Here is a 22,777-nt window from a genome sequence, read left to right as displayed (position 1 = left end):
GTGTAATAGTAATAGTAATGGTAATAATGGTAGCAGTAGCAGTGATGATAATAGCACTGTTGGTATATTTTTTTTTTTTGTTTTTTATCGACAGCAACGATTCATTCATTTTATCAATTTTTTTTTTCTTTATCTTTCGCGAGACCTTACACGTGCGTATCGATAATTGATCACGGCAGCTGTTTTACCGGTAATCGCCATATATACAAAGTACATACAAATATAACATTTGTTGTATGCCGTTCAACAAGTTTTACAATTATATTTTTTTTTCCATATCCCATTCATTATGTATATAATGAATACAAATATGTAAATTTATGTAACCGTACATAAATTTATATATTTATGCGGATCGTAGGCGTGTACGCGCTTGGCAAATAAAAATAATTGAATAACGTTTCTTCTACTCGCGATAATCGATATTTAATTAATTACTTACAGAATGTAAGTGATACGACTACCACACCCGCCGTGGTTCGCTCCGAACAACACTTGTATTAGTCGAGAATTAGTTTGTGTTAATTAATGTGCTCCGATCATTTCCTATTTCTTCCCGACAGTCGATTCTTGTTAACTAAAGGATTAATTTACACAAACTAGATATATATCAGACGAGACGTTTTCTTTATACATTTAGTGAAATAAACGTACTAGCTGAATTATTAATATATTAATTAGTCTCTACCTAACAGCGTGTTAATTGTTCATATATAATCAATATATTATTAATAGGAGGGCCTAACGAGCCCCCAAACAGAAATCACTTCCTATCTGCCTAATTTCGTAATTCGTTATACACTATTTTACAATTCTCTATATAATTATTTACAATTCTTTCCGCAACAGCGAATCATTATATTATATGTTATCTAACCCACATTCTTTCGCCTATATAATAATGTATATATACATTTGTCGTGTATGCAAGAAAAATATCTCTCTGAATGTAATTCAATTGGAATTGTATCTTTGGATCGCGACCAAAAATAGATTTAAGTAACAAGTTATAGGTGGGGGTGTTCACGATTAAGGATGGTCGATCATGAAAGACGTTGGCCGCGCGCTCGACTTTTAAAAAAGTTGAAATCCCGTACGCGCGCTAACATTTAAATAATCTAGAAAAATCGGTAATAGCGTATTGGATCCTTTTCCTTTTGCGTTTCGTTGTTTTTCGACACGTAAATCGTAGGTCAAGAATAGAACGCGAGTAAAGTATGCTCAGAAAGTTCTATAACGTAGATAAAAAGGGGTCTGTTAAAGAGAGGGAAGAGCCAGTCTCAAAGATTAAGATTGACCATCCTTATTCTAAATTATAATATTTATCACCTATGATGACAATTAGTAAATCTCTCAAGATTACTCGATATGCAAGTGCGAAAAGCATTTTTTTCACTTTTTTAACATTTTTTATACTGATCAATCTATACTGATTAAGTTAATAAATTTGTTCTATCTATAATCTACTATTGACATAGGCAAATGAAGTTCTCCACCTGATGACATTTTTTTTTTCATCGTTATGTATAAATATACATGTATATATATTTATGCACATACATATATATGAATATTTATACATTAATTCCTTTAAAAAATTAGATACAGTTGCAAAAGTTCTAAGTACGTGAAAAAATGCCATCAGGTCGCACTCTCATTAATTAATTTGTGCTTTGTCCATTAAAATTGTATAACGAAGAAGTACCTTTTATCAGACCATCTCGAAGCAGCAGCCCTATCACAGTATGGCTCGGAGGTGAAGGCTATTTCTCTCTCCTTATGCGGACCAGACTTTTTATAAAACAGACTCTATTTGCTTAATTTCCTTCTCGGGTGGATCTTGTGGGGATGGCGCGGTTTCTACAATCTCCGGAATATCTTCCTCGTTCTCTTCTTCGATATCCTCATCAATTGGAGTCAGTGTATCTAATATCACAGGCTGAGTCTGTAACACATATTATTCCTCCTCGATAATTTCATAACGATTATGTACATCGGTGACTTGGACCATAAACATCGTATCATTCATTTCTAACGTTTTCGATGGATATAAATTTAATAATTCAACTGCACCTGAATATCGATGGCGTCAGGAGCATGCGATAAACAAAAACGTGGCAGATATATGCGTAGTATAAAGAAACAGTCAGACTCTATTTAGAACATATAGAAACGCAAATTCGTATTTACCTGCGGCGTTGTACACCGTTTCATCGCTGGAGCCATGAAACTGGTGACAGTGCTTACAAAGAAGAAGAATCCTGCCATAAAGAATGGGATACTGTAGCTTTGGGTTGCGTCGTAAACAGCACCCGCTAAAGGCGAACCAACGATAGCGGCAGCTCCTCTGAATAAGATTAGAAGTCCAAATGCATTGGTCAATTTGTCCAGCCCTAGGAGATCTACCAGTATAATCGACGTCAGGGAAATGTACCCAGCTGAAATATTTGACAAGCAAACACATAATGCCGATAATGATAACTGTATAAGTTGACGTTGATAAGATATATGAAGTTTGGTACTCACATATGGCTATACCGAAAAGAATACTCATAATGATATAAGCGGGGTAAGCATGGCAAAACGGAATTGCAGCCACAGCAATTGTCGATATAATTAAACAGATATTATTCAACAACAATGAATCTACTTGTGGAAAGTCCGCGATATACCCACAAGCAACACGACCCAAAGTATTGGTAATTCCAATTATAGATACTAAATACGAGGCAAGGGTCTTGTCAATACCCTAAAAATGGTGTACATTAAAAAACTAATTATACGATAAATGTTTCGTAAAAAGTACGTATCACATCATCGTCACTTACATCTACAACCGCAGCGTCTAACAAATAAACGAAAGGAACGTATAATCCAGCCATTCCGAATACATTACTGATACCGATTAAAAGAAATACTGGATCCTTTAGCAAAGATACGTCCATCATAGTCGCAAGAGCCTCTTTAAACGAGTCAGGTAGTACCAAACAAGGACACAGTGGTTCTGCAATATTTACCGTGTTTTAACAAAAACTCATAAATTATTGTGTTCCGATATGAGGAGAACTACTTACGTTGGGGCGCTTTCTCAACGTCAGTGTCTTTAACGTCTCCACGAACGGACTTTGGTAAAGAAATAACACTTTGGCGATAATTTGCTAGTGACTTTTGACTCTGATACTCTGGCAAATTAACAACACTTCCGCTGTAAAAGATATCCTTTCTCGATAGTGGCCGAATTATTTGTGGTTTCTCCTTTGGAATACTAGATTTACTGGTGGTAAATGTAATGCTTTCACCATCCTGTAAAATGTACCATTATATATAATATAGCCACCTCACCATTTATCCGATACTATTTTTACAAACACGGTTCAGTTGACTTTGAATTAAAATTTAATTCTTTTAACATTTTTTTCAATTGGATTCATGTTAAAAGAATTATGGCAAGATACGTACATCAACTTCTGCATTATTATTTCGAGAACCCATAACGCTGCTTGTAGAAAGTCTCAAATGTAAACTCTTTCTAATATCGCCATTAGAATTCAACGTTGTTCTGGAGTTCTTGATCGCGCTAAGACTCGGTTTATATCTTTCGCCCGTGCTAGTTTTACGAATTCTATCAAAAAAGGGTACAGAGCCGTTTTTAGGTAAACCTTGGACGTGCGTTGTAAAAGCGGGTTGCGAAGCATTTCTTGGGATAATTGGTTTGAATTCGCTCTCAGACTTTTCCGATGTGTCTTTCGTATCTTTGGTATCGTCGATATTTTTTCGGCTCCTCGATTTGGTAGAAACAATCTTTAAGTCCATACTGCCGCTATTACTAGTTGCTCCGCTGGAGGAGTGCTCTTGTACTTTTACTTCCGATATAGTAGGGAGAGTTGGCACCGTTGGAACTGGTGTTAAAGGAGTTCCTTTAATATCATAGTTAAATGAAGTACATTATAAGATATGGTGCTCGATGATCGATATGATTTATGCCAATGTTCAGTTTTCTTACCAGGCACTAATTGGTCTAAATTGAAGCTGGAATGAACTCCAGGATCAATGTTAATAGGCATTTTCATTCTCTTCTCCATAGATCCATCGGGCAATTGTACCATGAAGTAAGAGCCCCCGATACTCCCACGTTCCATTTGAAATCTTTTCTCCTCTGCCATTCTTTGCAATAATGGTTTAACGGAGGAGGCCTTGGGATATTCCAGTGGCCTCATCATTGCACCAAACACCTAAAATATACCTGTTGTTATCTTAAAATGTACAATCCACGTTCCATACAGATATATATAATCTGCAAGTTCACTTACTGCACAATTTAAAATAAGGCCAGCAAGAATTAAATTTGCTCCTTTCCAACTATATGCTTCCAGTAACATTGTTGCAAGAGGTGCAAACGCGAATGTACCAAATCCTGAACCACACACAGCAATCCCTGTAGCTAGAGATCTTTTGGTTTCAAAATAATAACCTACGCAAACTACTGCTGGTAAATATATTAGACCAAATCCAATTCCTGAAATGAAATAACATAATTATTCTAATGTGCCAAAAATATAAATGAGTAATATAGTTTGTAACAGAATGCACTTTACATACCTCCCATGACGCCATAAGTCATCATAAGCATATTTACACTGGTTGAAAATGTTGAAAGTACAAATGCTGCTGCACCTAAAAAACTTCCAGCCATACATACTGCTCTGCATCCATACTTATTTGTTAAAGCACTGACAACAGGTCCTAGAGAAGAGATTGACAATTTTTAAACCATGACTGCTGTTACATTCAAAAGAAATTGTAGTTGCAGAAATGAAACTTACCAGCACTGAGATACATGCCAGACAATAACGAGCCAACCCATGCAGTTTTGCCTTTTCCTTCTTCAAAATATGTAACAAATTCTCCAAGAAAAACACCAAATGTATAAGCAATACCATCCACTATCATGTTGCACATAAATGATGCGAATACCACAACCCAGCCATACCCACCATCGGGTGGAGGTGGTATGTCATGATATTCGCATAGTGACCCCCCTTCATCTTCCGGTGATGCTTCATCGCTGGCTCCATCAGTGGCAGTTAATCTTGCATGCTCTTCTACAGAATATTCACTTTCCGTCTGCAAAAGATTTAAGTATACATTTAAAAATGATGTATAAGAAAATGGTACATTATCACTAGACTACCAACTTTGAACGTACTATATACACATAAATGCCGTTCAAATGTTGCGCTAAGAATGTTTGTATGGAAACTAACAGATCACAATGTATCTTAATAAATGCTTACATAAATGTAGCCAAATATTCTTTCGTGTGAACATGCAACGGGACATAATGTAGCATTACTTGAAAATTTTACATAATAATATTAATGTTTATGTTTGCCTTGAGTAAAGTAATGGCAGTTCACCTTGAATAGTGCAGGAAAAAGCTTCCTTTCGTACCAATGCATAAACACATTAAACAGATCATAGTTTTCCTTACAATTATAAGTGATTCATTGACTGATTAAACAGATTGTTAGCTGAAGATTCTTAAAGATTGTAGGAGATCATGAGCATGTAAATAAGAATCTATGCAATATTTTTCGTGCAGGACAAATTCTGCTGGATAAAGGAATTTAATAAATTTGAATAAATTAACGCGAATTTTATTATAAAAGATGTCTTGCCAGACGTAACGTGAGAACGAACGACGGCGTTGTATTATAGGATGATCTCATAACGCAAACGTAAGCATAGATACTATATGGCTACTGTGACTTAACCAGTCCCTAAGACAACGTTTACGCAAAGTAAAGCAGCGATCCCACTGAATTTAATAAAACGAAAACGATATCGATCACGCGATAGAGCGACCGTGCTCTATAAGAAAAATCTACCCCTATAGAAAAAGTCACTTTTGTTCGTCCGTTGAGATTAGACAACGATCCGTATAGTCGTTAAAAGAGAATACCCATAATGATCTTGGTTTATCGACATTTTGGGGGGAACAGAAGAATTCCGTGCAATGACCTCGAGTGCCGACGCATTCAACGAATTTAAATGTAGCGGTAACGCATACATACGCATCGATGGACTCGATAGTGACTTAGCCGAATGGAAGGTCAACCCGATCAGCTGATCCAGTGTCATTAGAATCGGCAAGGCGTGCGCCACCTAACGTCAAGGGGAACGAAGCTCGACGAGAGTATTGTTTTCAACCTTGTTTCCGTAGCGGTCGGTGTCACATTCGCGGCGGGTGCAAAATCGCGCACATAGCCACGCAGTGGTGACACGGCTCTGCCGACGGGTATATACATATGCGTGTTACGACGTGTAACTGTAATCGCTTTCGTGTTCGTCGGAAACCCGAGGAAAAGTGTAAACTGCGTTGATTGCCAAGGCTAAGTCACGTGCTGTCTCCGTAACGAACGAACGAACGAACGAAGCAACCACCACGATGGGAAAACGAGACGAGAAAGCGTCACGGTACTCGAGGCGATTCGGATTACCGAAAAAGCGAAGGCGAACAGGGCCCACGCACATTCGCACACGTTTTACCAAACAGAGTTCGAGCCTTCGAAACGTACCGTGCTGATCTTCCGCACGCGACGCGAGCCGTATTGGCTGTACTGCGACTTGTTGAGCGACACGCGCGACATTCTACGATCGCCTTAATGTCACACTCCGCTCGTTCCGTTGTTGGCCTCCGCACACTGTGCAGAGTTCTATTTTCGTACAAGTGTGCGCAGCTGCGCGTGCTGTATGTTCTTTTCTTCACCGTGACTTTATCCCGCAAGGTTCGCAACGCCACACCAGTTCTGCGTGTTTCCTCAACACTGCCCCTGTCTGCGAATAACAGGAGTAGCAGCAGCAGTATCACTCGTCAAAATCCGCTGCCATGTCTCTCGCACTTACGCGCCCTGCGTTTACTTCTATCGTACTGCCATCACGCGCCCACCGCTCTACGCGAACCAACGGACCAGCGACCATCGAAATGGAAATGCAGCGAAAACAATAATCGGGACCCCCCCTTTTAAAAGTACACCTCGTTACGACACACGACACACGTACACGTGAAGAGTGACGCGTTCTCAGCGGCGAGCTCAGGTCATCGACGAGGTCCAGCGGCGACGAGATATCAGACGCGCACGAACAAAGCGACACTGCACACCTCGTAAAACGATACAGCACGCGCGAATTCTCATGACAACTTTGCTGCCGGCAGGGACGATCAAACTCCGCCGTTGAACGCGTATCGCTTATTCGCCGCGAGGATTCTATTTATATACAAACGCACAGTGTTACAGCCTTCGATGTCCGAACATCCTCGAACAAAGCAACTTTGTTGTCTACGCGCACGGCATTTTCCCCTCTGTCATTCTGTCTGAAACGATACCCGCGTGCGGTGCGCGAGAAAACCGCTCAGTGGACGAGACACCGCGCGAAGGTGTGCTTTCGACTGATCGCGAATGCGTGTACAAATTCCACTGTGTTTACCACGTTCAGTTCCGGTCGAATCCGAGATGCACGATCGACGAAATCGCAACGGACCCCCGTTCGGAACTTATCTAACCGCCGGACAAAGGGACTGCTCGCAGCGAGAGAGCACCGAGCTCTCGTTGAAGCGGCACTGATCGTCTGTGCGCGAAAAGTTAACCTATAAATGCGAGGAGGCGTCGCACACGCGTCCCCACCCTGTCACAATTACGTGGCGCGACAGCCAGACGATACGCGAATTTGCATCGACCATGATTCCGAAAGGCGCCTTGGATTTTCAAACGCGCGCAGTTTTCCATCCTCTGCCGCGTTTCAATTAAAACGGCTGCGATATTGGACGCGAGTGAGAATTAAACGGGCAAAAGGCGATCGGAGAGAAAGGGATCGATCGAAAAGTTTCAACGGTCGTTTACACGGGCGTAGCGTCTCGTCGATTTAACCACCGTACCTAAAGTACCAGCCAGCGTGCTACACGAAAAGGTTCTGGAGTGATTCGCTTAAAATGATTTGCGACCTGACGAAGGTGTTACATAAATGAAAGCTACAAGGTATGTATTAAGAAGCTCCGACAATGATGTAAACATCTCGAGCTTGTTCTCTTCTTTTTCACACTTTTAACGTTACGCTTGTTTCACGCTTTACACGTTACATATGTATATATGTGCGCAGCAAAGTATTACATATTCCCAGAAGTAAGTTTACCCCAGCCGCATATTTATATAGTAAACAACGATCGAAAATGGTGAGTGCAAAGAAGGTTGTAACGTAACGTCGAGTTGAAAAGCTCAGGGTACAGACGATCGACAAAGGAGCACGAAAATAAGCAGCTGGGTGACATTGTGCTCGAAGCGAGGCCAAAAACCTGTTCGTTGCCATTTGCGTTCGTACAACGAATCGACGGTTGTAGTATCAAGGGTTACATTTAGTATTAGAGGAAGGACCGCATCGAGTGACCAACGCGGTGCAGCTCAATGTCACTCGGCTCTGTTCAGCGTGGATGATTCACAATCAACTGCGGAGTTCGACGAGTTATTTAGTTTAACGTGCAGCAATAGCAGCAACTCGAACTTACGCTCAATGTTTCGAAATATCGTTCCGCGTTAGCCATTAATCCGATGTACGCGCGCTTGCAGCGTTTATTTATTTATTTGTTCCCTCTCTCTATCTCTCTTTCCCTCTGTTATTTCGAAAACGTCGACCGAGCAGAGACGAGCCCACCTTGACACATCAATTTTATGCAATTTTTAGAGTTAGCCGTTTCTGAAACGTTACCTCACTGAGCAAATATTTGCTGGCAACGGTCTCGTACTTCACGAGGAAAGTGACAGTTCCCGATGGTGGATCGCTATCAGGTGGCTTCGAGAGATCACGATCGAACGGCCGAATAGTCGAACAGGAAGCATCGTGTATCGCAAACTGGGCATCGTATCGTTACACGCGCGCACTAATAATCGGAGTCGACGCTTCCACCGCCATGAAATTGATCTCGCACGCGAGTGGAAGTTACCGAAATATATCGTATTACCGTGATCACCGGCGATGCAGGGAATCGCGGTTAATCGATGGCCATCCAACGACGCTCGCCCCGACGAAAATCACCGAACGATCGAATTACGAGGGACACGGGAGTTGCGATGGCGGGAGGTGACAAAGCGAGAGGGAAACTTAAGTAAACATTCTGAAGATGATCTCGAGTCGATCTATAACAGTGGTGGAAACACTCGAGGAATCAGCACCGATAAAAGGGATAGGTAGGTGGGAGGAGAATGGTACCACTGGTATGTATAACTTCGATCACGCCGGGAGTTGCTGCTACGGCACACTGTGTTTCACTGATGCTCTATTCATTTCTGCCCCGCGAGCACGCTTATGAATTAATTAGATAATAACCAGCGACAATTACTGCTGAAGGCAGGACGTATGAAAACACCATCTGCTTCTCATCTCCGCGGAAAAATTAGCGGACCAGTAACCGTGGAACGGTATGTGGTGCATGGAACAAAGCCAATTCACGATAATTGACAAAACACTGTTTACATTTATGCCTCGACCTGAAACGCGGTTGTTAAGCTTGCGATAACTACCGACAAGTCGACTCGAATGACAATGCACGAACGCGCGAGACAGTTCCGACTCTTGCATTTTCGATCTTCTAGCATTTTCAGTGAAAACGATCCTCAGAAGCATCCACAGAGGCGCGGACGAGATCGAGTGATTCGCAATAATCGCGGGAACATCTGGTTCTCGTCTTCCCGGTAACGTCAGCAGCGGAGATGCCTTGAAATGACTCAGAAACCATAAACGAGAGCCACATCACGATGTTTTCCTGGTTTGCAACGGGCCATTGTTTACGACGGTTGGTGTTAGCCTCTTCATTGTCCCAGTTTGCTTAGGACCGTGAGATACTGGTAGTCGCGATAAACCGCGCATGAACGTTATAATCGAGAAAGGAAGAGCAACCATCCCTCCCCCTCAATTTGCATGAATCATATTGCCCGAGCATTTTAAATTATCGTAACTTCACCGAATTATCGTGCGAATGTTGTTCGCATTTTCTGCACGCGAATTTGCCACATCGGGATAAACGTCAACGAATGTTAATTGAAAAGATTAATACGTAGCAAATTGTAATTCAACGGTTAATTGCGAGCTCGTAGAGCTATCGATAAATCGTGGGATATCACATGCGACGGGATCGTTCTCGATCAGGCTTAAACGAGCTTAAGGGAATTAGAAAAAATTCACTACCGCTCCCAATCGTTTATTTACTTTAAACATTAACACAGAGACCCGCCTTTGTGGCCGAGTTTTATCAAATCTCGTTCGACCAGTAAGTTGTCTGAAATTTGTCGATCAATAATCGAGGTCAATTTGTTCACGTAGACCGTGTCTAAACAAGAGAATTCATGGACACGTACACCTACTCATGACCTTACATTGGTCGACCGAATAGGCCGAGGATAAGGGAATACATGCTCGACATCGATATAGAACGATAACGAATTCAACAAACACTCAAAAGATAAGATGTTCGCGAGTAATAAAGTACATCTTAATCCATGGCTCGACACCGATCCATTGTAAACTGACACGTGATATGGCCTAAAGAAGTTAAAGAAATGTAAAGGCTATGAAAAAAAAAAAATATATATATATGTGAAATATTATTCGCGACGTCGACCAAGTGGAGAATTTCGCATGCGAAATCTGTCACCACAGTATCGTCAACGATATGTCGATAGGTCGTTCGCGAGCGTGCATTATATTGGTGTTACCGGGTAGGCATCGGAAACCACTTTCGCACGTACGTTTTATAATTAAACCGATCCTGTCGTGTATTCTATCATTTTCCGTAAAGTTACTTATAATCCCTATAATCGTAAATCGTGATCGTAGAAGATGTTTGCAAAAGATTTAGCGTACCGCAAACATTTCCGCTTCAAATTCCACGCACGAACGAAGGAAAAACACGCCCACCGATTGGACAACGCCGTTTCATTATCGATTGAAATCGACGTCTTGTTAAATCGACAAATGAACGAATTAACATTGGCCGATCTTTCTCAAGGAGGAACACGTGGTAACGTATCGTTTCCATTAAAATTCGCTAGTCAGAGTCGCGCACGAAGGAATCTCGATGAACGTTCGCAACAAACATCACCGATCGACCACCGTCACAAATTCCAGCGAACTTTAATTAAGCTTATATCAATCTATTCGCCTGGACGAAACAAGAAAACAATGGCGTAAAGAAAGAATTTTACATACCTTATTCTTAGGCGACATTGCACGATGGCAAGGTTCGACAGGGTCGTCCTATCTGAATGAAGATGAATACACCCTCGCAGTGAATGAGAAAGCGATCGAGAGGGAGTGGAAGAAAGAGAAAGAGAGAGAGAGAGATGGCGGGACTCGCGCCACCTGAGTGGACAGCGTCCAGCTACGGTACGAGAAACGAACGATATGAAAATGCGCGCTGCTCAACCACCGGCTGACTTATCGTATCGCGAACGTCGAGTCCATCCTATATTCCCCCACTGTGTAAAATCTCCATCTCACTCCATTTCCCTTACCTAGTCCTCTCCGCGTGTATCCTATCGTCTCGTTTTGCTCGTTACCTCCTCCCCCTTTGTTCTCCGATTTCCCTCTCTGTACACCTATCTTTTTCTCATTCTCTTGGCCGGCACAAAAGTTCGGCCGTCTTCTTTCTGCTACAGATTTCCACGCAGGCATTACTCACGCGATGCGACGTCGTGCGGGCACAGAACGCGCGGCACGGACGATCTATCGATAGGTACAAAGTTCCAACCGCCCGCGTCCTGATATTCCAAGTATGCACAAGATATCACAAGTTGGACGAAGATCTCCCGGACATTAAAGCACGGCACATGTATGTTGTAAATGTGACACGACCTCAAGGAATGTTAGCGCGATTCGACGTGCAGCAACACGATGATTGAAACGATGAAAGAAAATGCCGCGACACCAGGAGGAAAACCCCGCGTAAAAGTATGCCGAGAGGGTCTTGTACCTGCTTCACGGTAATGTATGCCGTAGAATTTGATAGCATCGAACATAGGTTATTCTCTAAATTAAACAATTTCGAGTGTTTCTTCGTGAGTCGAGTTCTAGTTCCAATCTGCGAAAGCGAGCCTCTTTTATGACGAGAATAAAGCGGCAATCCGTAGCGTTCGGTTCACCCATTTCACGTGTTCCGGACACCGCCTGTGAAACCACTTGAGATTTTTCCACGACCTATTCTCCTTCTTTCTTACCGTGCACGAATACAGACTGAATCATACACGTAACGAAGAACTGTGAAAATCGAGTAAAAGTGAAGAGAGAAGAGAAATAAATGTGAAAGAAACTTACAATGTTATTGGCCGTAGGTTTCGCCTTGATCTGCAGGCCATCATCGTCACCGATTTGCTCCCCAATATGCTCGCGGCTGCTGGTGGGGCCCATCTCGGCGCCGCGGCGCCTACCCTAGGATCGGTTCTCACTTTCTTCAACGAATCGGGACACCCCGTAGTTTCGCGACCTCGGTGTCCGCGTCCCCGTGGACGAGGAACGACGCGAGATTGTCGCGAGATCACCAGCCGGATGGCACCTCCTTCGGGCGGCCCGGTACGCCCCCTTTCAATCTATAAGCCCTCCATCGATGTTGTATGAACAATCCTGGAAGTCGTAGCTGCTCAATGACAGCTTCTTCCGGACGTTTCACCGCGTCCTCCACTCCTTCCAACTCTCAACCTTTCTTTCTCTTTTCTCTCTCTCTCTCTCTCCCTCTCCCTCGCACTCTCTTTCTCTCTCCCCTCCCTCTCCTGCTCAGTCTTTCGATCTACCGGTGTTCTAAAACACCACCACTATTAGCGAAGAACGAAGGAAGTTGTTTCTATCGAGAAGAATCCTCGAAGGATAATAGATTGCTGGTTTGCCGCGGTTAACACCCCTCGATCATACGCCACCGGCCGCTACTTTTCTCCGTGTTCCCGGCTTTACAGACCAACTGGTGTTAAAGAACCCACACGACACGACCGCCACTACCGGCACCAATTTCAGAACGTTCGAACCCTCGAACAACTACGAAGACGTTGCACGCACGCCGCCGTACGACCTCAGTCCACCGGGATTTCGATCCACCGTTCCGGGAACCTACCGCCGTGTACCGCCTCCCCGATCCGTTTCGCGTTCGCGGTCCTCGCGTTCGAACGTGAAACGAGGTGAAAAAAGGTGAACAACCACGCCGTTACAACTGCCGCGAAGTTTCGCCTGTTATATTTCACAGTACAAACGGATGGCAGAGAACGTGAAAATCCCTGTTGGTGAGAATTTTCTCGCAGACGATCCCGCCGCGGGTGGGTAGCGCCGCGGCGCCCCGGGATCAATAAAACGACCGCCCGGCCGTCGCCTTTCCTAGGTCCTGCCTGCCTGCCTGCCGTGATCTCCCGTTTACGCGACGCCGGACGTCGCGACGCGTACCCCCCCACTCTCGGCGTCGCGGCCGCTGAACGCGCCGAACACGAACCGCGGAACGCGTGCGCGATCTCTCGTCGCGCAAGTTCCCACGCGGCATCGCACCACGAGTTTGCGCAGCACGATTATCGACGCGATAGCTGGTCGGTATTACGTGCACATATATACGTTAGTCCGTTTTCATTCTGTCTTTCTTCCTCTCCTTCGTTTCCCGATTTCATCTATGCATTTATATGCAGGACAACCAGACGTACAGATTCCTCCCGGTTACTATTATCGCTAATGTCGTTTTTTCTTCTTCCCTGGAATTAATGTGTAGACGTGGGTATATGCAATTTTCGCTATCGTAGATCATGAGTCAGATCGAACCTATGACCTTTTGTTTTACGTTGATTAACGAAGACGATGACAGGATACACTTTCTGGAATGTATACTATTTCTTTTTACAATGAAATTGGATTCTTATTTTAGCGTTTAGTATAACTTATTTAGGGATGTATAGCACGTTCTACTTCCATTTTACTTGAGGCATATCGATTAAACTTGGCTAACTAAAAATTGCCGATACTTGCCTAGTTTTTAACTTTTCTGCAGTTGTAATACAAAGACTGTGTGCAGTCATCCGGTTTGTCGCAGCAGGGACCCAGTTTGCAACCGCAAAATGGACTCGTATGCACGTGCAAATTTTCTCGCTAGGGCTGCAACTGGAAAATGAAACACTGCAGTGTTCGTTGTCGCAACCTTCAGAGTTGAAGGCCACCGATGTGGCTCAATGAAATTTAGAGTAGCATGTTTATTAAGCATTTGTAACGTATTCTTCTGCCGTTGCGCATACTAATCGGTTGTGTTAAATGAAACGTACTCTAATATATTCAATAAAACGTAAACTTAAAAGAGAAATTAGTTTTATATCCATTCATCTTTCAGGTCTAGTTGGATTCCTAAAATAAGCAAATATGATATAAACTCCATTGATGGAAAATATTTGCGTTACTGATTTAATGATTCAGAAAGTATTCGGAAGCTTGATTACGTGTTGTTGTCTAACTGTATGGATAATCAGTTTCGTACAATTCCGTACGGTATTCTACACAACTGCTTTTATTTTATAGCTGCATAAAACAGATCGATATTCGACAGTTAGACTGGTCACGAACATGTTTTGTAGATATTCCAATGTTTAATAGTGTTACAACCGTAAAATTGGAAACGTAAATTATACTTCCGCAAGTGTCAAGATATATATGTATATACACGTATTCCGATTGCTCCGTTCAAATTTCTTTAATTCCTTCTTAATCTAAAAAATTAGCGTCGTCAACGAAATTCCTCTCTTATTAATAACCTTCGAATTCTTTCTATCCAATGAAAAAAAAAGTCAAGGAAAACACGTGTTCAATACGAACCGATATATTTCTGCAAATCGCGTAACTGTTTTAACACCAGTTTTGCGATCATACTCATCTCATCCTTGTTTGAAGTTGTGATATCATCTATCTTGTCGATCGGTAGATTCGTAATCAAGTCTTGAATGTATTTGGGATTGGTCAGATCGTACGTGATCGACTGCAGTATGCGAAGGCACAGGAATTGTATTTCATCTGATACCAAATTATTCTTCATATAGTAGCTTAACACGTCTCCTATTCGTAGCTCGAAGAGATGCTGCAAGCCGGTTTTATTCATACTGACATTGTAGAATGTCATCAGCATTAATCTGCATAAAGCACATCACGATTAAGGGTATGAATAAAATTTGTTAACGCCATTAAACAGTTAGCATTATTGAGATTTTTTAATGTAAGCTGTGTCCTCTTTTAGCAGAATTTTTTTTAATGTTTTACAAGCATTGTAGTTAATTTCGTAGATCAGAAATCGAATAAGGTACCGACGATCAGTGTATTAAGCTATAATAAAGGGTACCGTTGTAGGCGGCCTTCTCTTCTTTTCTGAGAAGTCACATAGTGTCCCCAGGCTTGATGCCTCGTGTACTTGAACGCTCAACACAAACACGTAATAAGTGCACGCGTAGCCTTGAACATTCTATACTAATTCATTTTGCTATAGCTGCAATGCTTGCATAACGTTCAGATAATTCTTTTACACTCTCTTACACCCCAATAATAATAACTATACGATATCGAAATGTGAAAGTATCAAATCTCTAGTAATTGTTAACCGTTAATAATACTACCTCTTCAACGATAGAGAGCCCTGCGAGAGTGGCAATGTAGGCATAAATTTCAACATTTTCTGTATAAAAGCTCTACCATTCGGCTCGATGATTAGAAATTCGCGTCCCTTCGGTGTTGCGGATATATTCGTCACGATGCCTAGCAAGCTAATTATGAATTTGTACTCAACGTTACAAGTAGGCGGGAATGCATCTCGATAAGTATTTATGAATGCGACAAAACTTCCGTCCGTTATCGATAAAAATTCTCCGATCTTGTTCTGAAACTGCAATAGATTATTAGCTAGCTTGACGCAGTACTCTATCGTGTTTTTTGAATTTGAAAAATGGAAAACCGTTCACCCCTGAAAGCCAGACTTCGACGATTTCCGGACATCGAGAGGCACGCCAAGTTAAATTCCCTAGAACTGCGCCCAAAGTTGCACAGTATGTGCTTTGATTTAATATCTGTGAAAATGATAACCGTGTTAATCGATGCGATGAATATTCATGGATAATTCATTAATTAAATTATCGTAGAATCACTTGTTCCCTTAAGTATTCTATTTCTTCCTGCGCTTTTTTGTTTACGTCCATTTGCTGGTGCAACTGGCTACGTAATTGTGCACACTCCGATTCCAACGTTGAAATTCTTTCGTTTTCTTCTACAAAAGTTCGGTAGATAACGATACATCTCTCGCGGTGTTAACAAATGATGTACGTGTACATTACCTTCATGTTTTCGATCAGTATTCGAGTTGCGATAAGAACAAATGAGATCCTGTATCTTTTTACCATCTTGTATATTTAATTTTTCTAGATCCAAAGTTAAACCGGAATTAACAAGAGCTTCCGGGACATCTTTTATAAAATTATGAATACTTTTCTCAACGATGTTTAAAGTATCCTCCACAGAAATCTGAAAAGTTTTAATATACTTGCATTATGACGGAAGTAGATTTCCTTTACCGTCACTTCCGGCTATTTTTTAGATTCTGCGAACCGCAAAATATACACAGAAGGAACGACGCTAATCGTTATTTAAACGCCGATGAAATATAACGTAATCTTGAACGTACCAAGAATTTTTCCTCATCCTGCAGATCTGTTTGATCTTCTTGAGCATCCGCGTTCATATTTATCCAATTGAATTTTGCGTCGACTTAAGTGATTCTCTCTGTATACTCAGCGGATTAATATCTTTGAAAATACTTTCAACATGTTGACAAACTTTTGCAAAACTTCATGTCAAAATGTGCAAATTATCATAACCTACGCGAAATATAAATATAAAAGTGTGCGGGATTTGTACGTGAACGCGGCACAATTTCAAACACTTAACGACTGCAACTTCGTTCGTTTTTTGTAACACATAAATCATCGCTAACTTAAGAATTATTTTCGAGTATAGCGAAAATGTTTTTCTTTTTTCCTTATATAAATTATAAAAGATTTTCAAAGTTGATATCTTTACTGACTTAATTTTCACGGAACGTTGCAAGTTTCAATTTCGTTGTAAATATATTGTAATGCCAGTAGCGCATACATATGTTCAGCGTGGCTTGCATTTTATGCATTTCGGAACACCATAGCGTGTACGCATTTTCTTGTTATGATACAAGAAAAAACGTTAGCTATAACCTTACGTTTGGAAGCCTCTTTATTTTTAAATCAAACGAAATCCCACTCGAAGATATCGTCGTGGTCTAAGTGAAACTATGTGTAAGTTATGAAACTATTTTGATTTAAGTTTCAATATGCTAGAGCTTAATTCATAAATCGCTATATACGCGGTAATTCTCGACTGTAAGAGCTTCGTACAATATTCAATTTTGTTTATAACGCGAACAATAAAATAATATTACGAATCCCTTTTTTCTAGAAATGAATATAACTATTATGTAAAATGAAAAACAGATTTAAGATGCTCGGTACATTTGATTGTTATGTAATGTAACGGCTATTTAAAAGTCATTTTTTATTATTAGCTACAATGATAAAGTTTATAGAAGGAGAGGAAGTACTCGCAAGGTATTCAAGTACAGATGAATATCTGAAGGGCAAAGTATTAGGTATTAAGGGTCAACAGTATAAAGTACAATTTGAAACAGGCATTGAAAAATATGTTCATTCAACTGATATCAAGGTACGGTCTTTAAAAGTTTATGTTATATTGCCATTAACTTTACGATTAAATACTTGAATGATTTTTGAAAAAATTCTTTCCTGTTTGTATATGTTTTAAAATTTTAGACAAGTAGGCCATCTAGAAGTACCAGGAGAGCGAGTAGTAGAACTAGGAAAAGTCCTTCTAGATATTCACCATCTAGAAAGTCACCTCGTAAGCATTCTCCTGGAAGACCTCTACCTACAAATAAGCAATCTCCAAAGAGTACAAAGTTTGCAAAAATTTCTTTATCGCGAATAGAAATACCTAGGGGTAAATACATTGCTCAAAATAATTTATTGTACAGATGTTGCATATTACTTTATGATATTATTAAATAATGCGCTTTTCTTACACGTTAAATGTTTAGACATACGTAATAACGAGAATATCAGCGCAAAAAGTACAAATGACAATGAAAATCTTGAATCAATGCCTCTTCTGCCACGGCTAAAAGAAGTAGGCACAGTTACGCGGAGGTCAAGACTGTTAACTGATGCTCTCAAACCTGAACCGGATCATAAGATGGTTTTGTTAACACGAAATATTAATAGAGCAGTCTCGCTTCCTTTAGAACGGAAGAGTCAATTACATGACTTTAACATTGATAGTAAAGAGAGAGGTCATTCGATACAAAGAGATCAAGTAGGACTTTTTTTCTGTATATATAGAATAAAATGTCACTTAAATGTTCTATTCGTATTCACACATACATTAATGTCTGATTTCAGGATTTATTAAAAACATTAAATTACGAAAAAGATACAAATCTAAATATGCAAGTAATTGAAAAACGAGAGAAAGAAATAAGCATGGTCAGCAATCCACAAGAATGGGGAGGATGGTTTGGTACATTCATTCTTATATTTCTGATGCCATATGTTACAATCTTGCCACAGTTAATGTGTACAGAAAACGAATGTAAATTTGGATACCCTAAAATACCTACAAGTCTAAATTATTATATAGACTTAAAAATTTTTACTACATATATGAGTCTTTTACTATTCGTAACGATTATTTCGATTATTCCAATTGGACGAAAAATTGATGGACCAGATAGCAGAATTGGAAGATTACAATATCGTCTAAATGGTGATTTTATTCAATATTTGCATAACTTATTTTAGAAGTGGATCCTATTTAAATAGAAATATGATTATATTTTTCTTTTTTTAGGTTTTTTATGCGGTCTTTTGTCATCAATTATATTTGCTGCATGCATATATCAAGAATTTGAACTCGGTGATCTCATTGTAGATAATTACTTACAATTTTCAATCAGCGGTTGGTTTCTTGGATTAATTTTATCGTTGTTGCTATTCATAAAGGGAGGTAGAGCCCCTGTAGCAAATTTAAATATATACGGATCTACTAATAGTGTGATATACAACTTTTGGCAAGGACGAGAGATAAATCCGCGAATTGGTCCCATAGATTTTAAAATAATTCTTTTTAGGACATCTATGATAACTACGGTAATAATTTTTTTACAAATTCTCGTATGGATATGTTTAATGTAAAACTTACATAATCTTATTCAAATTATAGATTCTCATAAATTTGTCCATTGCGACCAAAGCAATTGAAGAAGGTGATATTTATAATTTACCGCATCTTAATATAGGTGTTTTACTAGGTACGTTATTGCAAATAATTTATGCAATGGACGCGCTTTTCTTTGAATCAGCAATGCTCACGACTTTCGAAATAATGTACGAAGGAACTGGTTACATGTTGTGCACTAGTTATATGATGTACCCGTTTTTAGTGACTATTGCAACAAAGTATATGCTGTTTCACGAGTTAGTACAAAATATAATACAAATGGTCTATACACGTGTATGCATGGATGTAATTTAATATATAGCTAAACGTGTCTTTTTTATTTTTAGAACACAACTGACATATCATTTTGTCTTTCCGGTATTCACATTTATAATTGGTTATTTCTTGTACAGAATTAGTAATTTGCAGAAAAACGAGTATAGAAGGAACCCTTTATCTCCATCATTAGCGCGTAAGTAGAAAGTCATTATATTTCGATTTCGACTACAATATTACATGAACGTAAAAGCTCTATACAATTTTTAATCTGGTTTTCTTTAACCTTTGATCTTGTAGAATTAGAAACTATCCCAACTATCCGTGGTAAAAAGCTTATAGTATCTGGATTATGGGGTCACGTGAGACATCCTAATTACCTGGGTAATATATTAATGTGGTGGTCGATAGCGTGTATAAGTTTGGCTTGTGATATTCTGCCTTACTATTATGCAATTATGTGCACAGGATTGTTAATGCATAGGGCAATAAGAGACAATGAACGTTGTAAAGTACGCTATGGATTAGCTTGGGAACAATATGTGTCCCGTGTTAAATATATGATTTTCTATCGTATATTTTAAGACAATATATTAGGCGATAGCGGTGTCTCTTTGGTATTTTCAAGTACCGAAATATGTCACGAAGTTGTACCTTTAAAACCGCAATGCTCATTACTTTATAGAATACTTTAACCGTATCAAAATACCATAAAATCGATATATGTATATATACATATATAGGGTGTCCCGGGAGTCAACAGATAATGCTGAAAGTGATTCCTGATATTGTTTTAAGTAACTTTTCCTTTTGCCAAAGTTTCTCAGTGAACCAGTTTAAATAGTAGATGAATTGTCAGCTGAATGGATGAGTGACTTAATTTGTTAGCGAATAATCTTGTTAAAAACAAAACTAAATTCGAAATTGTAGCAAAGGGAAAGGTCTATTGAATCTTGAAACACTTTGTATACAGATTTATTGAAAAAGCAATATGTAGAGTCTAAATTAACGAGACTCAAAACCAAAAATCGTAATTATGACATTTAATAATAGTTTTAAGCACATACAATTTCTTTTAATTTTATTTAAAATAACAAACATAAAGTGCAGTTGTCAATAAGATTGATTTTTTTCAAAGGGTATCGAGTAAGACATTGTTGATATATAAATGTAACGCGAAGTATGTTTATATTATAAAGACATTAAGTAAAAATTTTTATACATTTTGTACAAGTATGTACAATTGACAAAATAAATAATTTTTTAACAGTCATAACACTATATGGTATTTATTATTAAATAATATAAATAAATAATATCACGCGGCGCAAATGATATCGCAGTGCTTTTACTGTGACAAAGTTGTGTTGGGATCTATTACAATTTATTTTATACTTCCCGCTTTAGAGGTAAGAAAGAGAGAGAGAAAGATATATAAGAAAGCTATAGGAAAGAGTGAGACAGATGATACCTACTCTACTGAAGAACCCCTGGCGCCATCTCTGTAAAAAGTGCTCAAACTGGTCGCTCAGCATTATCGACAGCGAAGTGAACCACTGAAGCACTAGCGCCATCTGTTAGAGAAATGCTGAAAGTAGGTCGGTAATTAGTTTCACTATTTTCCTCAGAGATGGCGCTAGTAGTTCTCAGCAGTTTACTTCGCTGTCGATAATGCTGAGCGACCAGTTTGAGCACTTTTCACAGAGATGGCGCCACGGGTTCTTCAGTAGAGTAGGTATCATCTGTCTCACTCTTTCTTATAGCTTTCTTATATATCTTTCTCTCTCTTACTTCCAAAGCGTGACATATACAATAAATTACAATGTAGCTGGTGTTTTTTGTAGTGTAATGTGATTTGCTGTATTGTCTGAGACTCTTCCGATTTGTACGACGGATTTTGTTTAAAATATGGCAAGTTTCTTCGGTGAGGTGGTGTTCCCGGTTTCACGTGCATTTTGGGACGAAGAAGATGAAAATGAAGAACCTGAATATTCTTCAAGTCAACCGTAAGTTTGAGTCGTATTTAACATAACCTCCTTTTTTATATACGAACAATATCTGCTATGAAGTATTGTACTAAAAAGTTTTAAATGCTATTGTTTCTCTTTAACTGTATTTCAGCGAGTTTTTTGTTCGTTGGTTGAAAGAGAAACCATCCGAAATCAATACTTTTGTTATAATCGAAGGAGAAATGCTAATTGGTAATATATATTCATCATCATCAATAGTACCATTTTCACTGTATAATTGATGTTTGAAATTATAGATTTCTCGAGAGAATGTTTGTGTCCAAATTCGGAAGAAGTATGTTTTGTGGAAAATAACATGGAAAAGAAAGTATGTACAATCTATCGTATTAACGATGACATGTATTTGTGCCTAGTGTGTCCACGCTTTGACGTGAAATTTTCAGGAAAACTCGTAGAAAAGGTGAGAACCTTCAACTCTAATAACGCTACTAGAAATTGTATTAATTTGGTTAATTTTATCAGATAGGTGATATAATATCGAGTACAAAAAGTACAATCTGTATAACATGTCGTCACGTATCCCACTTTAAAAGCAAAAATGTGCCAACAGTACCGTCTTTCTTAAGAATGTTAACTACAAGAAATGGGGAGAATATTTGCAAAAACAAAGAACCATTTCTAGAGCAACCGAATATCATATACGGAGTGGCAGCAGGAGGTTGACATTCAAATACTATATGAAACAGGGTACATGTTTCAAAATTTTATTAATAAACTTACATTTTTTCAGTATTATCATATGCTGAATTCATGGAAGTACCTTCAGTTTTGTATGTTTTGTATGCAGATAGTTTTGTACTTGACTCATTATCGGCAGAACCACTTCTAAAATTATTTACAGCAATGAATTGTACATTGCATAATGTTACGTTCGATGGGAAAGACTTTTTTACTAGAGGCAACCTTTATATGTAAAGCTGGTTTAATTTTTAAAAAATTTTATATTTATATTTCGTTATCTAGGTCAAAAATTGTAACACGCAAATGCTGATAATACAAAAAATTTATAATTAAATACTATTATCAATAATAAACCTCACGTATTTACAATATGTACAAGAATTCAATTATTATTTTCATGGTAATGCTACTTTAATTATAATAATAGTACTTACGCA

General features: G+C 39.3%; 5 protein-coding genes across 15 annotated transcripts in view; 2 read left to right on the top strand and 3 right to left on the bottom strand.

Moving 5' to 3' along the window:
• Positions 1 to 20,481, top strand: part of Lbr (lamin B receptor) — a 46,953-nt gene extending 26,472 nt beyond the window's left edge. Inside the window, exons 1-11 of one of the 6 annotated variants that reach the window (XM_076906532.1) lie at positions 7,968 to 8,036; positions 8,737 to 9,239; positions 11,706 to 11,782; positions 17,627 to 17,784; positions 17,892 to 18,078; positions 18,176 to 18,450; positions 18,537 to 18,900; positions 18,985 to 19,283; positions 19,357 to 19,610; positions 19,701 to 19,825; positions 19,930 to 20,481. In XM_076906532.1, coding sequence (XP_076762647.1) covers positions 9,028 to 9,239; positions 11,706 to 11,782; positions 17,627 to 17,784; positions 17,892 to 18,078; positions 18,176 to 18,450; positions 18,537 to 18,900; positions 18,985 to 19,283; positions 19,357 to 19,610; positions 19,701 to 19,825; positions 19,930 to 20,213 — 2,235 coding nt within the window. In that variant the 5' untranslated portion in view covers positions 7,968 to 8,036; positions 8,737 to 9,027 and the 3' untranslated portion in view covers positions 20,214 to 20,481. Of the gene's footprint in view, positions 1 to 7,967; positions 8,037 to 8,736; positions 9,240 to 11,705; positions 11,783 to 15,970; positions 16,086 to 17,177; positions 17,361 to 17,626; positions 17,785 to 17,891; positions 18,079 to 18,175; positions 18,451 to 18,536; positions 18,901 to 18,984; positions 19,284 to 19,356; positions 19,611 to 19,700; positions 19,826 to 19,929 lie in introns of those variants that run through there. The other 5 variants (XM_076906535.1, XM_076906536.1, XM_076906534.1 and 2 more) reach the window with 5 other exon arrangements.
• On the bottom strand, positions 281 to 12,772 carry LOC143430331 (monocarboxylate transporter 9). Of its 6 annotated transcripts, none has more exons than XM_076906526.1 (11): positions 12,361 to 12,772; positions 4,824 to 5,124; positions 4,600 to 4,743; positions 4,311 to 4,516; positions 4,004 to 4,232; positions 3,460 to 3,899; positions 3,075 to 3,303; positions 2,829 to 3,004; positions 2,527 to 2,749; positions 2,191 to 2,438; positions 281 to 1,945 (listed from the first exon to the last, which is right to left on the bottom strand). In XM_076906526.1, exons 1-11 carry the CDS (start codon positions 12,451 to 12,453, stop codon positions 1,796 to 1,798), a joined length of 2,439 nt encoding a protein of 812 aa, XP_076762641.1. In that variant the 5' UTR covers positions 12,454 to 12,772; the 3' UTR covers positions 281 to 1,795. The 6 variants fall into 6 exon arrangements, with proteins under 6 accessions (XP_076762641.1, XP_076762640.1, XP_076762645.1 ...); XM_076906525.1 differs by having other exon boundaries at positions 3,460 to 3,917; positions 12,361 to 12,770; XM_076906530.1 differs by lacking the exon at positions 12,361 to 12,772 and adding an exon at positions 11,257 to 11,486 and having other exon boundaries at positions 3,460 to 3,917.
• Positions 14,744 to 15,867, bottom strand: LOC143430359 (uncharacterized). The gene is made up of 2 exons (XM_076906591.1): positions 15,660 to 15,867; positions 14,744 to 15,182 (listed from the first exon to the last, which is right to left on the bottom strand). The coding sequence occupies exons 1-2, from the start codon at positions 15,713 to 15,715 to the stop codon at positions 14,861 to 14,863; spliced, it is 378 nt and encodes a 125-aa protein (XP_076762706.1). The 5' UTR covers positions 15,716 to 15,867; the 3' UTR covers positions 14,744 to 14,860.
• Positions 15,889 to 17,055, bottom strand: LOC143430358 (uncharacterized). The gene is made up of 4 exons (XM_076906590.1): positions 16,718 to 17,055; positions 16,371 to 16,557; positions 16,002 to 16,303; positions 15,889 to 15,925 (listed from the first exon to the last, which is right to left on the bottom strand). Exons 1-3 carry the CDS (start codon positions 16,772 to 16,774, stop codon positions 16,170 to 16,172), a joined length of 378 nt encoding a protein of 125 aa, XP_076762705.1. The 5' UTR covers positions 16,775 to 17,055; the 3' UTR covers positions 15,889 to 15,925; positions 16,002 to 16,169.
• A 1,021-nt stretch (positions 20,482 to 21,502) lies between the features above and the next one.
• Psmg1 (Proteasome assembly chaperone 1) lies at positions 21,503 to 22,674 on the top strand. Its single transcript, XM_076906582.1, has 5 exons — positions 21,503 to 21,635; positions 21,751 to 21,830; positions 21,896 to 22,059; positions 22,122 to 22,317; positions 22,390 to 22,674. Exons 1-5 carry the CDS (start codon positions 21,538 to 21,540, stop codon positions 22,572 to 22,574), a joined length of 723 nt encoding a protein of 240 aa, XP_076762697.1. The 5' UTR covers positions 21,503 to 21,537; the 3' UTR covers positions 22,575 to 22,674.
• The last annotated feature ends 103 nt before the right edge of the window (positions 22,675 to 22,777 follow it).

Source organism: Xylocopa sonorina, chromosome 13 (genome assembly GCF_050948175.1).
Source record: "Xylocopa sonorina isolate GNS202 chromosome 13, iyXylSono1_principal, whole genome shotgun sequence".
NCBI classification, from domain to species: domain Eukaryota; kingdom Metazoa; phylum Arthropoda; class Insecta; order Hymenoptera; family Apidae; genus Xylocopa; species Xylocopa sonorina.
This window is presented reverse-complemented; position numbering and strand designations above follow the sequence as displayed.

Bases quoted from the DNA above. Each gene is read 5' to 3' on its own strand.
- Psmg1 (XM_076906582.1), top strand. From the start codon at position 21,538: ATGGCAAGTTTCTTCGGTGAGGTGGTGTTCCCGGTTTCACGTGCATTT. The intron at 21,636-21,750 runs GTAAGTTTGAGT...ACTGTATTTCAG, and splicing joins GAATATTCTTCAAGTCAACC to CGAGTTTTTTGTTCGTTGGT. The intron at 21,831-21,895 runs GTAATATATATT...TTGAAATTATAG, and splicing joins CGAAGGAGAAATGCTAATTG to ATTTCTCGAGAGAATGTTTG.
- LOC143430331 (XM_076906525.1), bottom strand. From the start codon at position 12,453: ATGGGCCCCACCAGCAGCCGCGAGCATATTGGGGAGCAAATCGGTGAC. The intron at 5,125-12,360 runs GTAAGTTTCTTT...AATCTTTTGCAG, and splicing joins AACCTACGGCCAATAACATT to ACGGAAAGTGAATATTCTGT. The intron at 3,304-3,459 runs GTACGTATCTTG...TACATTTTACAG, and splicing joins ATAATAATGCAGAAGTTGAT to GATGGTGAAAGCATTACATT.
- LOC143430358 (XM_076906590.1), bottom strand. From the start codon at position 16,774: ATGAACGCGGATGCTCAAGAAGATCAAACAGATCTGCAGGATGAGGAA. The intron at 16,558-16,717 runs GTACGTTCAAGA...AAAACTTTTCAG, and splicing joins AGGATGAGGAAAAATTCTTG to ATTTCTGTGGAGGATACTTT. The intron at 16,304-16,370 runs GTAATGTACACG...GAACTTTTGTAG, and splicing joins TACTGATCGAAAACATGAAG to AAGAAAACGAAAGAATTTCA.
- LOC143430359 (XM_076906591.1), bottom strand. From the start codon at position 15,715: ATGTTGAAATTTATGCCTACATTGCCACTCTCGCAGGGCTCTCTATCG. The intron at 15,183-15,659 runs GTAGTATTATTA...TGCTTTATGCAG, and splicing joins GGCTCTCTATCGTTGAAGAG to ATTAATGCTGATGACATTCT.